Consider the following 21,982-nt stretch of genomic DNA (forward strand, 5'->3'; position numbering starts at 1 on the left):
CTATCGGCCAATAACCTGTCTATCCACAACATGGAAGCTCATGTCAGGCATCATTGCGGCTAAGATAAGTGGACACATGGATCAATACATGAGCGAAGCACAGAAGGGCATTGGTAGAGATACCAGAGGAGCCAAACATCAGCTCCTGGTTGACAGAACAGTCGCACAAGACTGCAGGTCCCGACGTACCAACCTGTGCACAGCCTGGATTGATTACAACTCAATGCCACATACATGGATCACTGAATGCTTGGAGTTGTATAAGGTGAACAGGACCCTAAGAGCCTTCGTTGCGAACTCGATGAGGATGTGGAAAACCACACTTGAAGCCAATGGAAAGCCACTTACCCAAGTGTCCATCAAATGTGGCATATACCAAGGTGATGCACTCTCCCCACTGCTGTTCTGCATAGGACTGAACCCCCTAAGCCAAGTAATCACCAAGACAGGCTATGGATACCGCCTCAGAAATGGAGCTACAATCAGTCACCTCCTCTACATGGATGACATAAAGCTGTATGCTAAGAGCGAAAGGGACATAGACTCCCTGATCCACACAACCAGGATCTACAGCAGCGACATCGGGATGTCATTCGGGCTTGAGAAATGTAGTCGGATGGTGACTAAGAGAGGAATGGTAGTCCGCACTGAAGGGGTCTCACTCCCTGAAGGAACAATAGCAGACATTGAGGACAGCTACAAGTACCTCGGTATACCACAAGCCAATGGCAACCTCGAACTGGCAACAAGGAAAGCGGCTACAGCCAAATACCTCCAGCGAGTGAGGCAAGTCCTAAGAAGCCAGCTCAATGGCAAGAATAAGACCCGGGCAATAAACAGCTATGCCCTGCCAGTGATCAGATACCCTGCAGGAATAATAAGGTGGCCAAAGGAAGAGATTCAGACCACGGACGTTAAGACCCGAAAGCTCCTAACCATGTACGGAGGGTTCCATCCCAAATCCAGCACCCTGAGACTGTACGCAAGCCGAAAGGAAGGTGGCCGGGGACTCGTGAGTGTGAGAGCCACTGTCCAGGATGAAACATCCAAGCTCCATGAATACATCAAGGAGTAGGCTCCAACGGATGTCGTACTCAGAGAATGCCTCAGACAATGGGGAACAGAAAATGAGGCGCTGGAAGAGGGACCATCATGGGAGGACAAGCCCCTACACGGGATGTACCACCGGACCATAACTGAAGTGGCCGATCTCAAGAAGTCCTATCAGTGGCTAGAGAGGGCTGGCCTGAAGGACAGCACAGAGGCACTCATCCTGGCTGCTCAAGAGCAGGCCCTGAGCACCAGAGCCATTGAGGCCCAGATATACCACACCAGACAAGACCCAAGGTGTAGGTTGTGCAAAGAGGCACCTGAGACGATCCAACACATAACTGCAGGGTGTAAGATGCTGGCAGGGAAAGCCTACATGGAACGCCATAACCAGGTGGCTGGCATAGTCTACCGAAACATCTGTGCGGAGTATGGACTGGAAACCCCAAGGTCAAAATGGGAAACACCTCCGAAGGTGGTGGAGAATGACAGAGCGAAGATCCTGTGGGACTTCCAGATCCAGACTGTAATGGCAAACCAACCAGATATCGTGATCATAGATAAAGGGCAGAGGAAAGGCGTTGTAGTGGATGTAGCGGTCCCAAGTGATGGAAACATCAGAAAGAAGGAACATGAGAAACTCGAGAAATACCAAGGGCTCAGAGAGGAGCTGGAGAGAGCCTGGAAGGTAAAAGTGACAGTCGTGCCTGTGGTGGTCGGAGCACTTGGGGCAGTGACCCCCAAACTAGATCAGTGGTTGCAACAGATCCCGGGAACAACATCGGACATCTCAGTCCAGAAATGTGCAGTGCTGGGAACAGCAAGGATACTGCGCAGAACCCTCAAGCTTCCTGGCCTCTGGTAGAGGACCCGAGCTGAATGAGGGACGGACACCACCCGAGGGGGGGTGAGACGAGGAATTATTATATATATATAATATAAATATATATATATATATATATGTATATATATATATATATATATGTGTGTGTGTGTGTGTGTGTTACATCAATTTATTGCATAATGTCTTTTACTTTGCTTCCTCCATCTTTCATTTTTATTACTTTTATCCTGTCTTCAATCGTTAAAGCTTTTCTTTTCTTCACGCCTTGGTCTGCAAAGGTCCGTTTTTGTAGCCATTTTAGCAATGCAACGTTTGTGCTGCGTCTGAAACGAACAATAACAAATACTTCATGCACTACTGCGCATGTGTAAGCCACTGTGGTGTTTGCTGTTGCCGTTTCTGAGCTAAGCAGTAGGAGTCGCTGTAGACTGAGGTTGGATTTGACTTTTGTGGAAGGCTTGTTTTCGTTGTAGTGAATCTCATTGCGAGGCAAGGGCAGAGAAAAAGATTTCGTATTATGCAACAGGGAGATTTTTCGTTGTAGGGGGAGCAGAAAAGCGGGAATGGTTTTAATGCTTGAAGATTTTTTAACACTAGGGGGTATTTCTGCCCATGTAGGTTTCATTGTAGAGGAGTTTCACTGTATTTGAAAAAAGTCAACATGTTTAAAGAACAGGCAATATAGGTGCTGAGCTCTAATTTTCAGATATCACTAACGTTGGACAGAAAACTGTTTTTTCACAACTCTATACATTTCGTCTGCCCACCATCGTGTGTTGAAAATTGTTGGAAAAAGTACTGCTCTGTCTGACCATGCATTGGATACAAAAAAATCTGTCATTTTTGGGGTCTCCTGAAAAGTGATGTCTTGGAGGACTCCAGCGATATACAAGACGCATCAGGTGCGGGACCAGCCAAACTATGAATAAAAGGTACCATATATGGTTCGAAAAATGCAGTGACAACACCCCCAAACACAGAACTGCCTACTTACTGTTAGGATAATTTCATGATCAAGTCAACAGATAACAAAATTAATGAAGGGATAAAAAGAAATTGCGGCGGAAAGGGGGCTCTGGCGATATCAAAGATAACAGGGTGGCAATAGCTGACTTGGGAGTCAGAGTAATGATGTGTGTCATTATGTAATATTTTCCTTCAGGTGTAGTTATTTTGTGATATATGCATGAGTCCAGTGTTACACCTCACAAACTACTTTCATCCAGCAGCCCCACCATTCAACAAGATGTCATGTTCTGGCAGTGAGAAGCTAGATCGCCTCAGATTGTAATGGTCCATTTGCTCAGGCACTAACAGTGGCTACCTAATGCATGGCCCTGTTACTGTTGAGAGCCATTTCTGTCTCGTAGCGCAATGCCAAGGATGGTTATGTGTTTGACAACACACGAGAACACTAGAATGCAATAAATACTCACCAAGTAAAGCTACTGTCAGGTTGGTAATGAAAAGAGGATGTCAGAAGTATCTCCAATAGCCTGCAGGTGGCACTTCGATTGGTGGCTTGTCAGTTAGTAAAAAAAAATGACAGCAGGCCTAAATAATTATTTTTGATATATCCTGGGAAAAAAATATATACGGTATATATTGTAGAGCGATTTGGGGAACGTGTAAGGGATTCAACCTAATCTTGCTCCGTTTGCCATGCCACGTTCTTTGAACTACAATTGTCGTGAACAATTCAGACATCTTCTCTGTCTTCGAAACTTAATCATGCGTTTGCCATTAGATTGAGTTTCATGTACCAGAAACAAAAGTTGTCTTTTTTTTCTTTTCTTTTTTTTACAATTTTTGGCGGGGTGACATCTTGTGTGTTCATCATATAATACATATCCTCATCTTTATATAGTCATAAATTTGTTGATGTTTGTGAATCTCACTCAGACATTCTGATTTTGCTTGCATAGCTGCTCCGGTTAACGGGGATGACTCACATGCATGTGTGGTGTTATTGATTCGCAAGCATATCTTGGGAGACACAAGCCTGTGGCATTTACTTGCTTGGTGAGGGTGCCTCTAATTGCTGCAGTACATACAGCCCTTGCGATCCATTTATCTACTTAGACTGTCCTCTCACCTGCCCTCAAATTCTATGCAGGGTTTTTTTAGCGGCACAGCATAGCTACTCACACGAGGCATTGGTTATCACTGCATGGCTTCCTGCTCCTGTCTTGTCCTAATTTCTTGTATTTGCATCCCCTCCTCACGCTATGTCGTGCTACCATCCCAATTCGTATGTAGAAAAACCATCCCTTATAATGCTGAATTATACAGTACAATGGACCGACTAGGAACGAGGCGGGCCTGTGAATAGTGAAAATCTGTGACAACCAATGAGATGCATCTGAATTATTTTTTTTTGTTTGTTTGAAACTCAAAACATTCTTTGAAAAATGCTGGGAAACATTCATAAATGTTCTCTATGAAAAGCAATAGGGAAATGTCATGGGTGTGAGGGCAAAAAAAAAAAAGGCTGAAATATATTAGAATATTTTTTTAAAGCATTGAAAAGAAATCTGCAAATCAGTGGGTGCCAAAATACCACTTTACTGTTGTCTGTTTTTCTGCGTTCTCTTTCTTTACTGTACCTTAGAAGACACAATTTATTATCACATTCCTACCAATGAAATGTGCATCTAACGCTTCTTCCAGACTTATTAGTACACACTGTGGCATTTTTCGCCGGACTGAGAGAAAATAATTTGAGAATACTGCAGAGATATACTGTAAATATATTCAAATTAGGCTCGCTTAGTGAGTGGCAATGTATAATGGTCACTGGTGGCTTCAATAATCGCTACGGCAAGTACGCGGCATTGTTAGTCCATTCATATCTATATATAGAAGTGCTTGGATGTTGCGGACTGTGGTCCAAGGAATTCTCTGGGAGTTTGTGTGAATACTCAGCCACATGGAAAATAAGAGGGAACATTGATTGGGACACACTTCACCCTCACATTTTATGTCCTCAGAGCCAGGACGGACGCTTAGAGGTGCGCGGTCACCACGGCAAATCAGTGCTGACAATCAACAGCGTGAGGCTTGCCGACCTGGGCCGCTTTGACTGCGAGGCACTCAGCAGGATCGGAGGGCATCAGAAGAGCATGTTTCTGGATATTGAGTGTAAGTGGCTTTTTGACATTCCATTATTTACGGCGTGACTGTTTCCTGATTCAGACCGCAGTTCTCCTCCCAGTGCATCTTTAACTGTCTCAAACATAAGCATGCAGCTGCAAACAGGAACATGTAATAACATGATGCTGGACCCACTGTGACCAACAAGACTGATGTCCTCTGCACCATTGTTAATCATGTCGTGTTCTGTCAATTCTTTCCAACAGTGTTGTTTTTGGGCAGCCTTTTTAGATTTTGTCTTAGTCTTTTGGGCAAAAATGCTTTTTAGTTTTACTCTAGTCACATTTTAGTCATTCCTACTCGTGATAGTTTTCGTCTAGTTTTAGTCGACGAAAACTCCAAAACATTTTCGTCCAGATTGAGTCCATTTTACTGTAGTTAAAAAATAGACATACAAGGCTTCCAGTGAATAGCAAAGACTTTCTCATCTCCAAAGATTATGCCTCAGACACAGATAAATTGGTAACAGTGTTCATTACTCCACAATAAGCCAAGAACCAAAACGTTTTCTGTGGCACTTGTGGTGGCTTTATTTCTGGGAACCAACCTGCTCAAGTGCAATGAACATACTCATGCCCAAAATATGAGCAATGCATGAGTAACGCTAAAATGTATGAAACAAACATGACACTTAAGGCAAAATATATAATTATATATATATATATATATATATATAATTCCTAAATGTGCCTTACAACACAACAAGCTAATGAACTGACGTTAGCCATGACGTTAGCTCTTTATGATAGCAATGCAATTTATCACAAGCCGGTTATCGACTAACATCGAATGCGAACAAATGTATACAGTTACAGTACGATATGTTAACAGAACTAGTTGCGACTTACCTGCGAAAGAATATGAGCATGGAGAGCCTTCAGACGCTGCTTGAGATTGGTAGTCTTGTTTCCACCACAATGCATTACGCTATTTCTGTTGTACAGAAAGTGTGTCTATATATTTTTTCTTCGTTTCTGACCACCAAGCCCCTTTTTTTGGCACTGTCGCCTTGGTCCATCACTGAAAAGAGTGTCCTTCTGTATGACTATTGACCGCAGATGTGTTGTGTTGTCACGGTGTGTGGGTGTGGCCCTACGTGCCGGCCAGGTGGCAGGCGAGACCAAACAAAGATAGGTTGCAACAGCATTGCTGATATTTTTTGACAGACAGATTACATGCACAATAGGAAGAGACGTCATGCATTTTGAACATCAGAAAAACCACACGCTAATGCAGGGGCTTCAAACTCTGGTCCTCAAGGGCCGCTTTCCTTCTTGTTTTCCGTCTCTCCCTGCTGCTACACATCTGATTCAAATGATCAGGGCCGTTATCAGGCCTCTGCAGAGCTTGCTGATGAGCTTATCCCTCGAGGACCGGAGTTTGAGACCCCTGCGCTAAAGATTTCGTCCAGTCTCGTCTCATCAACAAAAACTCACATACGTCATGTCATATTTTTGTCATCAAATAGTCACGTTTAGATCGTAGTGAAAAAAAGGGGCGTTAAAGAAATAATGTTGTCATCGCATTCCAACACTGTGTTCACTAGTGTGCCGCTTTCGCAGCCTCCAGGAAGGTAAATTGCTGTGCATCGTCTACCCGACACCGACTGCACCCCTGCATCAAATGCGATTCCTCCATTTCACTTCTTGTTTGGAGGTCATTCGGGGTGGGCTATCCCCAACCTAATGAGCTCTGACGCCAAGATGTGAGTATTGGCCTTTGAATGATTGGGTTCATTATTCGCACTGCTTGAATGAGAGCAGAGGACATGGGTATTTGTTGGTCGCGACGCCCTGACGCTCTCAGAAACGATGAAATAAACAGCGAGGCAGATCGAGAGATAATGAATTTACCGTATCCGATTGTCTCTCTCTTTGCTACCTACATTGCTCATTAAAGACGGCGTTGTCGGCATCCTCATGTTGAACCACACTGCACACATGCGTTCCATGCATCATTAGACCGTAAGTTCTGTTGCATTGGCCTCAGCCGACAAGCGGCTCCAGCGCAGACTCGACTGAGGCAACCGCTGCCACCCGGACTAATGAATTAATTTACTAAGTCACTGCAGGCTGAGAGGGGACAGCATGTCCTCGCTGGTGACGGAGAAACAGGCATCAATCTTTCTAATGGAATCCTGCGAGCAAGAATAAAACCGCTATCATGCCTCGACTGAAAGGAATGTGCACAAAACTGCTTCTCCCATTTGCGGGAATTGAGTGCCTGCTTCCATCCTTTATTTATTTAGATATTTATCTATACAGTATTTATTCTCCTGGAGACAGTTATGATGGAGATTTCCGCCATGAGTTTGAAGAGGCTCCACTCAGGGGTTCTTTTAATAATGCTCAGGGAGCTAAGTGAAATTCTTCTTTCGCTTTGAGGGTTCAATCTGACCAATACCGACAACATGTTTTTGATCGTACATGCAGCCAGCAGTGGTTACGTACTCATTGAAACATAAATGAGGCTGACCTTCACGCTGTCTGTGTTCTGGACAGACATCCCAAAGTTCTTGACCAACCACACTATCTACTATTCTTGGGAGGGGAACCCGGTGAACATCAGCTGTGATGTGATGTCCAACCCGCCTGCAACGTTGCTGTGGAGGAGGGAGCACTTCACCATCTCCGCAGACGGGACCATCAACACGCGGGTGCACAACGGCATGGGCAAGTCTCTACTAGAGGTGTGACCAAAGAAGCATGAGCACACGGATGCACGACTTTTTCGTTGTGGTTTCATGTTTGCTTTCTGTTTCCATCAGCATCAAAATTCCCTTTCTTTCTTTTTTTTCAGGTTACTCCAATGTCCGACAGGGACTTTGGTCGTTACAACTGCACTGCCCGCAATAACATTGGCATTCGATACCAGGAATTCATTCTGGCCCAGGCAGGTGAGTGTGAGCCTTGGCCTCCAAATAAGAATGTGCGAAGTTGGCCAGCCCACATATGGAACTTCACAGCTGTTTCAGTACTTTGCAACCCCCGTCTCGCTGATAATTGTAATGGCTCAATTTGCGATTACCATAAAGTTCCATGACCACTTCTATTCACAATATCCTAATCTCATACAAAGCCATCTGATTTGCCATTCCCTTCGCTATTTACCCAAGTGGACCCTAATTTACTGTAGTGCAGGCTAATACATGATTGTGCCTTCCAATTATCTTTAGTGCAGATTGAATCACCCGGGATAGCAGAAGTAATGAATAAAAGCTGACATCACATGTGGTCTTGCAGCAAACAAGGTGCTTTGGAAGGCTACTAAGACAACATGATTACAACAGTTATGAGACAAGACAGGTTGATTATTCAAGACCATAAGATTTTGAGGTCGTGTCATTTCCAGATGTGCCATCCAATCCGTACTCGGTACGCCTGTCAGCCATCTCCCAGCGTTTGGCTACCGTCACATTCATGAAGCCGGACTCCCATGGCGGCGTGCCCATCGGCTATTACCTGGTCCAGTACAAGGAGGTGGGCCCGCAGGACTGGAAGGATGTCAGATCACATAGTGTGCAAAGTGAGTATTCAGTGGAGGACTGAAACAAACAAAGTATGGAAAAGAGTATTGAGATGCCTATGCAGAGCACGTCATGAAAGAAAATGCAATGTTGTTCCCTCTATTCATCTCGTGCACGTGTCAAACTCAAGGCCTGGGGGCCACATCTGGCCCGCCACATCATTTTACATGGCCCGCAAAAACAAACCATATGCATCGACTTCATGTTTCTTGCTAAATTATTAAAACTACAAATTGTCTTCACTTTTTAAAAACTTTGAGATATTCAAAAGTTTTTTTTGTTTGTTACCAATCCCCCTTTTTATATAAATTCATGCCTGTTTTTACTGGCTTCTGATTTCAAAACTGAAGTTATTTTCAGTTTGTTGTGCATATGTAATATGAGGCTTTTTTTCAGCTAAGTATTCTCGCCCAGCTCCAAGCTGATTAACTGATTGAGCTGTGTTTTCCAAGATCTTTGTCCTTACTGTACTCACTTTCATCCTTTACAGTCAATTGCACAGCGTAACTCAAATAAATAACACCACAGCATAAAAGAGGACAAATAAGGTGATTTGAAGTCGAATTTAATGTTTCTTGTTTCGTTTTGTTTTTTAATAATTAAGGCTGAAAATACTTTTGTGCACTTACCTAATTAAAATCTAGCGTGTGGCACTTGAGAAACCCCTTTCACAGTTGATAATGCTAAAACATAATTAGATGGTTGGACTCTTTACATTGCAATGCTTATGTGCAAATTGAAGTCTGTGCTCAAACTAAACAAACCTACCGCGGCTGCAAATTGCCGACTTTGTTACAGGGCTGAAGCAGTGCGCAAGCTCCTATTACAGAGTATTTAATTTGCTCTGACTGACAAAACAACGTGGCGAGCTCATTACGTTGTTGGCTTTTCAGCGCAAGGAAGGTTATGTAAATGCATACGAGTGACAGACTGCGCTCTGATATTCAGATGCTCTGTTTACACTCCATTTTTAATATGCAGTGCGTGCACAGGGGGAAGAGCAACAAATGAGCAGATATTGAGCAATTGAGTGAATCCGGATCAAGCTTGTGAATATTTATGAGCAGACTTGTTCTCTCCAGGAAAAGTTGTACGCTCATGTTTGTGGTCACCATGCGAGTGATGCTTCTCTGTCTCACCAGCAACGGTGGTGCTGACCGGCCTGGAGCCCAATACAACGTACGAGGTTCGAGTGGCGGCCGTCAATGGGAAGGGTCAGGGCGAGTTCAGTCACATGGAGACCTTCCAGACTTTACCCATCCGTAAGTCTCTCACTACCAAGATTTTTTCACCTCGATGAGTCAGAGAGCGCATCCAGAATCTGACCAGGGATCAACATTCAACCAAATTTGTCTTGATGGACTGCAGGTTCATTTTTAATTAATTTGTCAGTTTATGGTTTTTTAATTCACACTATTTGCCAAGCTCAAATTGCCTTGTGTAAATGCACACCAAAAATGATTGCACTACATGGGGTCCTCATTTTAGGTGGTTCCAGACATACGACATTTCAGGGTTATGAATGACGCTAGTTTATGCAATTGATGACACAAGAGGGCACGCACATTACAGCCAAACATACTGTTTTTAATTTAGTCAGCCTCGCAGTGATTTGTATTGTGATAAAACACAGAAAACTAAATCCTAAACAAGCAAAGTCCAAAGTATCAAACAAAAACCATAACTGAAGCTCAAAACTAGCAAAAACAGAAACATGACCAAAAACATGACCTAAACATGACAAACAAACAAACATGACAGCAGCAAAGAGCAACAATGACCGGACCATGAGTGGTCGGGTGGGAGTCCTTTTATAGCCATAATTGCCTCACGACCAACAGGTGTGCAGCTGCAGGGAAAAGCCCCACAGTGCCACCTGTTGGTCACAAACCGAAACATGACACTCTCCCTGTGAGTTCCTCAGGAGAACCGAGCCCACCGGCAGTCCACGGGCAGAGAGGACTGGGGAAAGCCTATAAACTGGGGCTGGTGAAGCAGGATGACGGAGGGATGCCTATTGTGGAATACATAGTCAAATACAAGACAGTGAGTGACAGCATATTTTCTCCATCATTTACACAAATTTCCATCGATTTGACTTCATATCGGTAGGTCTTTGTTGCATTCCAGGACAAAGAGGAGCAATGGATGACCAAACTTGTTCCGGGCTCCAATGACTTTGCGACTCTGCAGCCGCTGCAGTGGAACACGCGATACGAAGTAGAGATTACAGCCCGCAATGTTAAGGGCCTGTCAGAGCCCACCTTCTACCAGTTCTTTATGCCACAAAAGCCTGAGATCACAGGTAAAAGCCCTGCACTGTTGTAGACTTGCACTCAAAATCCATGTTCGCTATTTGTTTACCAATTAACCAGTGAGTCAAGACAAATATCCAAACGTCCAATTTCCAAATTACACTTCTTGTCCAAAAAATGAAAAATCCTATTCGATCGTAATGTAAATTGTATTTTACAAGACTCATATTTACTTTTTTGAAAACATTCGGAGCATATACTGACGCGCTAACAGAGCCACGTCAACCTCCAGAAAGGTAATTTTTAGTTTAGAAAAACTTACTTTACCCCCCAGGAAGTGAGGTGTTCTTTCAATCCATCATGTTAAATCCATCTGCTTCTTACACTGGAGCAGCTCCGAGCTAGCGCAAAGCTAGCCTGGGTTTTTTCATCTCCAGTATGGCGTCAAAGTTTGCAAATTCCCTTGCTAGGATGACATGAGAGGTCAACAGCGAGTAAACAAAGGTTTTAATAGACTGCCTTGCTGGGCTTTCTTGCTAGCTTGCTTAACAGTTGATTTTAATGCTCATTTGCACACAGCACATTTTCACACATAACGTGCTCTCTCCACATACTTACTAGTTCTGTGGTTTCCTGTGATCTGGGGCAGCCATGATGAGAGAAGGAGGGAAGACTTTGGAGGGCTAGAGAGAGGGAAGGGAGAAATTAAACTGTCGACTAAGCTATGCACCGTTAGCGTTGTTGTTTTGGTTAGGCCAACAGTAATCCTTTTTGTTCTCATTTTAGAATTTGTTGCTCGCTTGCCGCTTGGCCTGATTCATTCTGTAACGCTACAATGCATCACACATACTGCGACGTGAGTGTTGCCACCCAAACATTACTCTGTGCAGTGGTTCTGAACCTTGTGAGAGATACCGAACCCAAACATTTCATATGCACATTCACCAAACCCTTACTGAAAAATAAAAATCGGATTCAAGAAGTGTTCCTCCAGTTTAGCCGGTGTGAGACCAGAGTTGCTAGTAATCATGCAGATCGGACGCTGAGTCCCATCCCGTTCTGTGATGCACGTTGTACATATTCGTCTGACTACCGGTACTTTCTTTTTTTGTTCGACATAGTTGGCATGTATTAAAACATTCTTTAAAAAAAAAAAAATCACATGAGGTATGATCACGACCGTCACATGTTGACGACTGAGCGAACTAAATTTCCCGCAGCACTGATTAGACAAGCAATGTAATGTGATCGTCTGCAGCTAGTGATGACCTAGCGGGCGTGTCATAACTAATTTATGTTGAGTCGGGTGTAACTTAACCTCCATGGCAGAGGCTCCGTCGAACCCCTGAGATCAATTCAACGAACACCTGGGGTTCGATCCAACCCAGGTTAAGAACCACTGCTCTGTGGCAATATACACAACGATATGCTATGACTCGTTCTGACTCAAATCTGAAAATTCCGATTCAGCATTCATTTTTAAGGGCCAACACGCTTCTCTCTTCGAGTCCCCACCGATGTAGCCCTAGTGTTTTGACTTGCGGGTGGGAAACTTGTGGTTGGCCTTGACTTTTACAACAAATAAAACTGGATGTGTCGAAAAAATTCTCATTTCCAAGTCCTCCAGCTAGTTTGGAGCCACACGCATACAAATGTGCACATGTATGCAGAAATGCAGACAGATGCTTTGATGTGTGCGCCATGTGGTGCTTTGAAGTATGTCATGCTCTTGCTCTCTCTCACCCCACTGGCAGAAATATATATTGTTGAAATAAAAATGTAATTCCATTACTGACCCCCCTGTGAGCACCACCAACAAAAACCCTCCCAGAGGAGTCCTGCTTTTCCTCCTGGAGTCTATTTGTGATGGCATGGAATATATCCAGCCAATGTTTTTCTGTTCCAGCTAAATGGCCAGCAAGCATGTGCGCTGCCTCACAAGCAGATTGGAAGACCTGGGAAGCTTTGGGCTTAAGGCGGGTCTTCGATTGACTGTCCTCTCTTGTTAGGTGCATCGTGGGAACGGGCTCGGGAGTGAAGCAAAGATGTCAGGGAAGAGAGTGGGAGATTTCTCTAAATGTGAAGATTAGACAAACAGTAAACCTGGGTGAAGGTTTGTGCTAAGAAGGCAAGAAAACTACGTAAAACAGGAGGGGGCCAGTCTTCCCTCCTTCATGATCAGAACCACAGGTTACATTCCGTTGAAAGCCTTAAAGTAAATTAAATTCTTATTGCAGAAGCGTACTCTCATCCTGAAAGTTGTAGCAACGGTTCACCAGGAAGAAAATCAAAATCAACATCCTATTTGGATGTAGCAGCTGTAATGCACAGCCATGTTAACAATGAAACGACTCACTTCTCACAGTGACGATATACCCATTTTACACATAACTTTGATTCGACAATGAAATATAAAATACTGAAAGCATATCACAATATTTTAAGGCTGCTTCGCAAGGTTAACCCACCCGAAAAACAGGTCGACACACCTAATGGGCATCACACTTGACAGTCAGAAGTTGGGGAAAAAGGTAAAAGGTAAGTGATGATTGAAGAAAGTGAAGAAAAAGTAAAAAGTATAGTTTTGCTCTGAGATCGAAGTGACCTGACCTACAAATCTTTGGAGGAAAAAGCTGTCACTCTGCTGTTGTTAGTTATTTACTTATCTTTCCATACTACTAGTGAGTGTCAGAGTCACACGGTCTGGAGTTCTGAAGGCCGATGTGGAAGTTGTCAGTACTCCGTAAAATTGTTCATTCAGGAGTGGTTGTGTAAGAAGTTGATGATGAATTCAAAGTGCTCATTAAAGGTGGGGTTAAAAAAAGCAAACCAGATATTTGCCCTTTCATAGCATTTTGTTCCTTAGGTTGGCTCTTGAGTGCACTTCAGTTGCATCAGGGCTCGCTGAATCCCGCTTAAATCTGGTCCAAAAGGAGATTGTCCCTCTGTTAATGATCCTTTTAAAAGCTCTCAGGGCAACTTTGATTTCCGCAGAATGTCCCAACATTTACGGAGAATCCTGTTTCACATCCTCAAACACTTCTGTTTTATCCCTCTGAAGATTAGCATCCGCTGCCTCCCTGATCAATTAATGGCCATTCGGTCATCGTTAATGGACTCGCTTCCTTTCAGACCGTTCCAGTCACCGTCAATCGGTGGCGAGGCAAAATGAGTCTGCGTTGTCAGGGTTGGACAGGGATGGATTTGTTTGGATACCGAGGAATAGACAGACACGCAATGGGCGCCATATTTCAGAAAGTAGTCAGGAGTCTTTGTCAGATTGAGGGTTAATAGAGCATGGAAATAAAAATTAATGTGCATGGTGTTTTAGGAATTAGATCATGTGTGAAAATCACTCACAACCGATTAGTTAGGCCGGGGATTCTCAGGAGAAACATAAATGAATAACAGTGGACTAATGCCCTCATGACACAGACGTTCACATTCGTTTTGCCTGCCACAGTTGGACATGTAAACAAATAGCAGGTAAAAAGCCACATGAGCACCAGCCACTTCTGTGTTGCTTAGCAACTATAATCAGAGTTAAGTAATTAATAGGTAAGTGACTTAGACCCAACTGATGAGGATTTTGCTGCTATTAACATTGTCCTTGCATTTGTACACATTCACACATGATTAAAACACGCCGCGAAAGAAATGCAATGCAGTGCTTCGAGCGTTTAGAATCCACAAAAGATTTCTCTGGTTTGACCCAAGACATGCAAAACACATCGCAAAGTATTCAAGCACCGCCGGCACTTGTTCACCCTGACCTGTGGGTCACTGTGTAGCCCAAAACATCCTCCTACAGGAATGAACTTTACATCGAATTGTGTACACATCGCCACTCAGTGCAGTTCCAGCTCAGAATGTGAATTCAGAATGCAGTGTAAAATGTATGTCCAGCCACACGCGGTTGTTAATGTTTTAACCGATTTTTTCATTCAAAGGGCAATTAACAGTTTCATTTGAGCTAACCTCATTTTTACACCATGATTATTTCCTTGGAGGCTTTTATGGTAAATACAAGTGTCTTTTAATAATTTAGGATATCACGGAAACCGTTTTTGTTTTGTTTTGTTTTGTTTTTTGGTTGTTCGATGAAAAACAGTGAAGCCCATTTAATGAATATGAAGATTTTGGGAACAATTATGAAGAAATTTAACACAAATCTATATAGTACGAGTTTTGCCAAACATAGTAAAAATAAAGCAGTTTTGTGTACCCTTCCCTCCCACAGACCTCAATGACGTTTATTGAGAGGCTCCTGTGATTCATGAACGATTTGTCCAGTGTGATATTTTGGTCAGCCATGCATGTTTACAACCATCAAATGAAAGGAGTGCTCCTTCAATGCTATTTTGAAAACAAGAATGTCCTCACTCCTTGCCTCCATTGTCATTGTGACGATTGACACGGTCCATAAAATAGGGGCTAGACTTCTGTATCTTCAGAATAATATGACTCAAATATCCATCCATCCATCCATTTTCCGAACCGCTTGATCCTCACTAGGGTCGCGGGGGGTGCTGGAGCCTATCCCAGCCGTCTTCGGGCAGCAGGCGGGGGACACCCTGAATCAGTTGCCAGCCAATCGCAGGGCACACAGAGACGAACAACCATCCTAAAAATACAAATTAATTCTCTGAGTAATGAAATGGTCTTCAAACAAGTTTTTGTTTGCACTTGTGAAACAGCATCAGGTCGAAGTAAAGTTTTTGTAGGCTGAAATGTGGACATTTTAGCCAGAAAGATGAGAGCACATGACATTGCTGTTCTTTTTTTCATCGCCTGTAAGTACAAAGATTATATGTGAGTCCAGGGCTGTTGTGACTCTCTGCCTGCCCTTTGTTTGGCAACATGTGACCGCCTGGCTCTATTTGACTGATGAAAGGGAGTCAATCATCAGAAGTGCTCATATTGGACTGGTCTCACAGACTCGTGTGACGGGAGTTCTATCTGATAAACCATAACTAATAGATCACGCGAGTAATAAATGATAAAAGTAAAAGTACAGCGCATAATGTAGCATAATGTAAAAGCAGTGTTTTCAAGAATCCCAAAGTAAAGCCAAAAGTATGTTGCTGTAAAACTCTTCTCCAACTTGTTTCAAATGTGGGCTGCGTGAAATTATTAGTTTTTGTTTCAGTTTATTAGCACGTCACCGCTGTGATTGGACAAGCTGCCTTGTCCTTCAACCAGACCCTCTCTCATCAGGCTTCCCAGCCAGTCAATCAATCAATCAAACTTTATTTATATTGCACTTTTCATCCCAAAACAATGCAACCCAAAGTGCTTTACGTGAGTTAAAACACCATGGCAAGGAGTCCATAGGCGCCAGGACTGGAAAGTAGACAGACATTGGCCGCATGCCGTCGACAAGGATCCCCCGGTGTAGCAACACACCAAGGACCTGTATACACAGCAGTCAGGGACCCCACGGGACTAGACCACGACCCACGGCAGCTCCCGCCGCAGAGGGCTCCCTCTGAGGAAACAGAGAAAAAAATATACATAATAGTATGACTGAACAACAATTTAAAAACCGAGCAGCACTAAATCCACATTGTCAACTGCTGACCTCTTGCGCCATCTCACAGTGCTTTGTCTGTGTGCGAGCAGAATCCCTCTTCAACGGCCTGAGCCTCGGGGCTGTGGTGGGCCTTGGCCTCGGAGCACTTCTCCTGCTGCTTGTCCTGGTGGATGTCAGCTGCTTCTTCCTGCGGCACTGCGGCCTGCTGATGTGCATCACGCGCACACTGTGCAGCAAAAAGACAGTCACCGGTGGCAAAGGCAAAGAAATGGAGGAGGGCAAGGCCGCCTACCTGTGAGTGTATTTTTGTTTCTCACAGGGTGGCGACTCAGGGTTGTACCAATGTCAACAAGTCATTCATGCTTGCAGAGGGAGCATCTGCTGTGGGTGTCACGGCCTTTGGGTCACGACCTGAACTTTAGGTTATTTTTTTGTTTGTTTTTTTTCATTCAAATGAGCACACGTCTTGAGTGACCTGCTTTAAAAAGTGAAACCAATCAAATCCTTCTGTGAAACGCTCAACTTTTCAAAGCAATCTGGCTAGCCGGTGAAATTTAATTGTTTTGTACAAACTCTATTTTTGAGGCAATGAGAAAAGAAGCCTTCTTTTTGCCGTCTAGGTGCACCTACAACAGCCGCCCGACCACCTTTTCAACCACAGTATGTCTCTGATAATGTCTTTTTCACCCACATCTCATTGTGTGTGTGTATGGGTGCGTGCATGTCCAGTTTGCATGTACATGTTCACATCGGTCGCTCATCAAGCAGTCTGTTTGATCATTTGACTCCACCTAAGGGTTAGTCAATCTATTTCTTCGGCGTTCATTATTCAAATACGGGCCTAATTGTGCATGTTTCAAAAAGGCTGACTTTCATGCTGCTTTTCTACATGTCATTCAGTTTCTTGTGTAATGAACAAGAAACTACTGTACATTGCTAGAGTGCCTTTATGGGCACTTTAGTTTGCAATTGTGGCTCTGCTTCAGGGTTAACACCGTTGCGCGTCATGTGAAAAAGTACGATCAGTCACAGTGTAAAAAGTAGTTGTGTCCTGTCGTATTTATGTGCAACATAGAACTTGATTGAGGAATGCCACTCCGCTGACAGATCCTATATTTGCATCACTAATGAATCAATGTGGACAAAGCACAAACCAAAGAAGCATACGAGAGGTTACACCGCCAGTCCAATCGGCGTGCGCATGAACTAATGAAACATGAAATTGCTTCCACTGTGCGGCAACGTTAATATCCTCCAATCAATCGCTGAGGAACTCCCTGAGGCCGACTGGCAATTGTGCTTATTAGACCCCCCGCCGCCGCCGCCACCACCACCACTCCTATAATGTCACTTTTCTTGTTTCAAGGAAGTTTGTGACACGCATTAATAAGAATGTTTTTGGAGAATGTGAACATATGATGAAACATTGGCCATTTCATTAGGTACGATCTAATGAGTGCCAATACTTTGTTGTGGATGCATCAATTCTGCTTTCACAACGGTAACACTCAGTTATGATGGACACTGCCAGGCAAATATTTCTTTACAAATGTGTTCTTTATTTGGTTGTAGTTTCAACTGGTGTAGAACTGAATGCACCATATTGAAAGTTACGCCCAATATGGACCCACTCACAGGGGGGAACAGCTAGTCATTTCGGGGAGCTCCAAGCCAAAACCAGGCACGGGCTTCTTCACGGGTGTGTGTTCTGCATAGAGCAAAAGTTATATTTCATTTCAGCACAAATGTCTTTAGAAATGGGTAGTAGAAGACAGGTGGTAGAATACTCACAAACCTGAGTGGGAAGCTAAAGCTTGCTGCTGCGAATATGATATTTTCTTTTATGTATAGTTTCAAGAGATGGAAAGGCGAGGCAGCTTTATTTACAAGAGTACATTTCATACACAAGCACACAATGAACTTCACATAGTTAGAAAACAACATTTAAAGACAAACAAATTCAAGAATTTTAATAGCAAAGTAGAGAAATAAAAAGTAGAAAAGAAAATCTCAAAGAACTTTTCTATAATTTATTTGCCCTTGCTCTGTGCAAGGGCATGATTTTGGGCAAATAGATTATAGAAATGCTCAAACAGACCTCAATCATACTTATGGGGTGAGTGAAGGGCTTCATAGTTTTGAACCTGGGCTAACGTCTGTTCTGTTGAAGGCTCATTCGTTTTGTGTGCAGCATAACAGCTCAATGCTGCTTCACCATGTTTGCTTTGAACTTTGGGCACCACTGATTGACCCGAGTCTGCTGACCCCAGAATCTTATACGGGGTTTATATTCCAGGAGCATTTCTTTCATGCATTCAGGACCTAAGTCACTGAGCGATTCATTGACCATCGCAGAATTTTAAAATCCATCCTACAGCAGACTGAGAGCCAGTGTTATGTGTTTTGGACAAGAGTGATATGTTCTGACTTCTTTGTTCTGGTTAGAAAGCGAGCTGTAGCGTTTGATGCTCTCCTGCCTGAGGGTGTCCAATAAAGAAAACGGTTCCAATAATCAAGTCTACTTGAGAAAAAAGCATGGTTACTCTTCTCTTGTTATGCTTGGAGCATTGCACCCTTCAGTCTGTATACGTTTTTCAGCTGGTAATAGCCTGTTTTAGTGTTTCATTTGATCTGACTGCTAAAAGTCAATCAGCACGTCAAGGTTGCAGGCTTGGTCTTTAGTCTTTCAAAACAGTGACTCGAAAGTGTTTCCTAAGAGCAATCCTCTTTACTTTATTGACAAAAACAATGACCCCAGTTTTGTTTTGGTCGAATCCAAGAACATTTTTGTTACATTCTGTTAGTAATTTGTTTTAGACAGTGACACAGTACCTTAACTGACCTGTTGTCAATTGGGTACAAGGTTGACAGGTGTAGCTACATATCATCTGGGTAGCCATGATTGCCAACATTGGCGTGTTGAAGAATTTAACCTAAGGCTAGCATATACAGGCTAACCAATAAAGGGTTCAATGACTAGTCCATGAGGAACCCCGCATGGACATAGCCATTCGATCAGATTTAAAACGTCCAAAGCCACAAAATAAACCCTTCCTTCAAGAGGGACCTGAACCATTTTAGGACTCTTCCAGGCTTTCGAAGGTTCTTTAGCAAACTTATCCAAATTGTTGTCCACATGGATGTTAAAGTCTCCTGTTATGACCCATAGGTAATGACAGCATAATTTATTTTTTGCCGATGTGTTCATGAAACAATGACACAGCAGCGTCATTGAACTGTTGTCATTTGGGGACATTGATGGATACAACTGTGCATTATCTGCAAAGCCATGCTGACTGACAGTCCATTTAGGATTCTGTCTGTCCGAGCAGAAGAATGAATGTGAACATTTCACATGCGCTTCCATCACTGCTGTGTTCTCATTTCAATGAAGTGAGCCTCCTCCGGCCGTTTTCCATCGATTCCTGTCTGCGACTCATGCGACCACGCGTCTCATGAACATCCTCCTTGCCTGCGCAAATCATTTCCGTCTTCCCATCACACTCTTTGCTGTGGTTTATGCTCACTGGCACTTCTGTCACCTGCACGCTGTGCTCTCAACTTGCAGGAAACTGCCGCTGAAGGAAGAAAATGGCAGAGAGTCTCTCAAGCCGGATACGATTGAAATCAAATTGCAGGGCGACCACAGCATCCACGCGAAGCCGGAAGACAGCAAAGCATAAAAGGAGGCTCCCTCTTTTGTGCCCACAAGAAAATTCGGATCACGAGACCAAAACTTAGAGAACCTACAGCAATGGAGCATAGTGGAGAGAAATATGTGTGAGAGGCATGTGTAAATAGAAATACTAGATTGAAGCGTGGTTGCTGACATGATATCAGTGAAAAATGATTGTATATTTCTTGTTTTGTTGTGTCTGGTTATGATTCACATGATGCTTTTTTTAAGAGTCCCCCTCACCCTCCAGCGCCATCCCAGAAAGTATTTCATATCCAAAGAAACCACAGTTGAGTCATAACCACCCCCCCCCCCCCATCACCTCACCGTCACACTCGGGGGCGATTCTAGCAACACAAGCTCACACTACTAACACGCATATCCCGGTATACCGATGATGTCAACCTCTTCATTTGCCTGTCTTAGCCAGGCCAGGCCAGGCGAACTTATTAGCTTCAGTAAGAAACGTTAAATCTATTTTCTACAGAACAGTCCTCAAAAAGGGTAAAGTGTTGTTTCATTGTGTGTTGCCAGAGGGGGGAAAAAAGCATCTCAATGGCATTAAAAAAAAGGACCAAAAAAAAAAGAATATTGTGTCAAGTAGCATATGTGCGTTGTGTTTATTGTTTTAACAAAGTCTTTTATAAAGTATTGACAATGAGTATTGCTGCCACTGTTGTCATCTCTTGTCATCTCTCATCATACAACTGGATGGGTTTTTTTTGTTTTCTTTTGTTTTTTTTCTTTTTATGTCGGTCTCCTCCTGTGAGCTTGAACTGTGAATGTTTTGATCGATCAAAGCTAAATGTTGGAAGAACTGAAATGCAGGGAACCTCGGAATGGAGACACAAGTCAACATTTACTTTGATGTCTTTGCGCCCTGTGCCTCTGATGTCTCCTTAGTATTTTTCCTCGTAGTTTTCGCTGACATTGTCATGTGTTGTACATAAGTGAGAATAAATAAAAATAAAAAATATTTTGCAGAGCTTTTATGTAAATACACCATAAAGGATGTGACTTTTTTTTTTTTCAAAAGGCAGATTCTTATTTTTGTCATGTTGTATTTGGTCCAAAGCTTGGTGCTCGTTCAACTTTGATTGTCAAGTCAAATCAGCAGCTGAAAGCAAATTTCAAATGAAGAAGTAATTACATCTGTTCCCTCCCGTAGTGTCAGTCCACACTTCTGGATCACGTCTGTATTTCTTTGGGAGCTGAATGTTTTTGCGCTGCCGTGAACTGTGGAAAATGGACTAAACAATGACGAGAACATCAGCACAACTGCACGCTGATGGGGTGATTATTCATGCTGACATATGAGGTGTGTCAGAAAAGATCCAGGACTGGTGTCACAAAAACATTCCAAATCCAAGCTACAAATTTTCCCTTGAAAATTTGAAATGCACCTTCCCAGCCTTGTCTCTTATTCCTTCATGCACTCCTGGAAAGATTCTTCCAGGATCCTCAGCAGTGCCGTCATCACAGCCATCTTGATGTCGTCCGCATCCTCAAGCATCTTGATGACCCCCTAGAGAACGTGGGTGGGGGGTTGCAAGGTCAGAAGGAAGAAACTGTCAGATGCTCAGGGTATTGTGAGCAGCCGTGTGGTCAGACCGAAGCAGTCATTAGTTGTCTGGCCTTGAAGAAAACACAGCAGGATCTCTTTGTGGACATGCTGTTGATCGTCTGGACTACATTGAAAGAGAAAACTTGTACTTTGGTTTGGACATCGCTTTTGTGACACCAGTCCTAGACCTTTTCTGCCATACCGCATACAGCTCAATGCATTTATTATCAACTGTGTTTTGTACGTGCGAAAGCAGATGAATAATCTCCATGTACTGGGTTGTATGATTGTCGATTGCATCTGCATGCCCTTCGGAGCACTCCCAATTTCAAAACTAAATTGAGCTTAATCATTGGCAACGGATTTCGTTTTGTTGTGTTT

The 21,982-nt window shown here is 43.3% G+C and overlaps 1 protein-coding gene across 2 annotated transcripts in view; it reads left to right on the forward strand.

Moving 5' to 3' along the window:
* ncam2a (neural cell adhesion molecule 2a) overlaps positions 1-21,282 on the forward strand; it is a 187,068-nt gene extending 165,786 nt beyond the window's left edge. The window contains exons 9-18 of one of the 2 annotated variants that reach the window (XM_086117651.1): positions 4,885-5,035; positions 7,549-7,736; positions 7,847-7,943; positions 8,399-8,572; positions 9,716-9,835; positions 10,498-10,619; positions 10,704-10,878; positions 16,451-16,655; positions 16,982-17,021; positions 19,930-21,282. In XM_086117651.1, coding sequence (XP_085973777.1) covers positions 4,885-5,035; positions 7,549-7,736; positions 7,847-7,943; positions 8,399-8,572; positions 9,716-9,835; positions 10,498-10,619; positions 10,704-10,878; positions 16,451-16,655; positions 16,982-17,021; positions 19,930-19,986 — 1,329 coding nt within the window. In that variant the 3' untranslated portion in view covers positions 19,987-21,282. The remainder of the gene's footprint in view (positions 1-4,884; positions 5,036-7,548; positions 7,737-7,846; positions 7,944-8,398; positions 8,573-9,715; positions 9,836-10,497; positions 10,620-10,703; positions 10,879-16,450; positions 16,656-16,981; positions 17,022-19,929) is intronic. The other variant, XM_086117660.1, reaches the window with a different exon arrangement.
* Positions 21,283-21,982: the final 700 nt, after the last annotated feature.

This window comes from Hippocampus guttulatus, chromosome 1, assembly GCF_054856545.1.
Source record: "Hippocampus guttulatus isolate MCC_2025c chromosome 1, RoL_Hgut_1.0, whole genome shotgun sequence".
NCBI lineage: Eukaryota > Metazoa > Chordata > Actinopteri > Syngnathiformes > Syngnathidae > Hippocampus > Hippocampus guttulatus.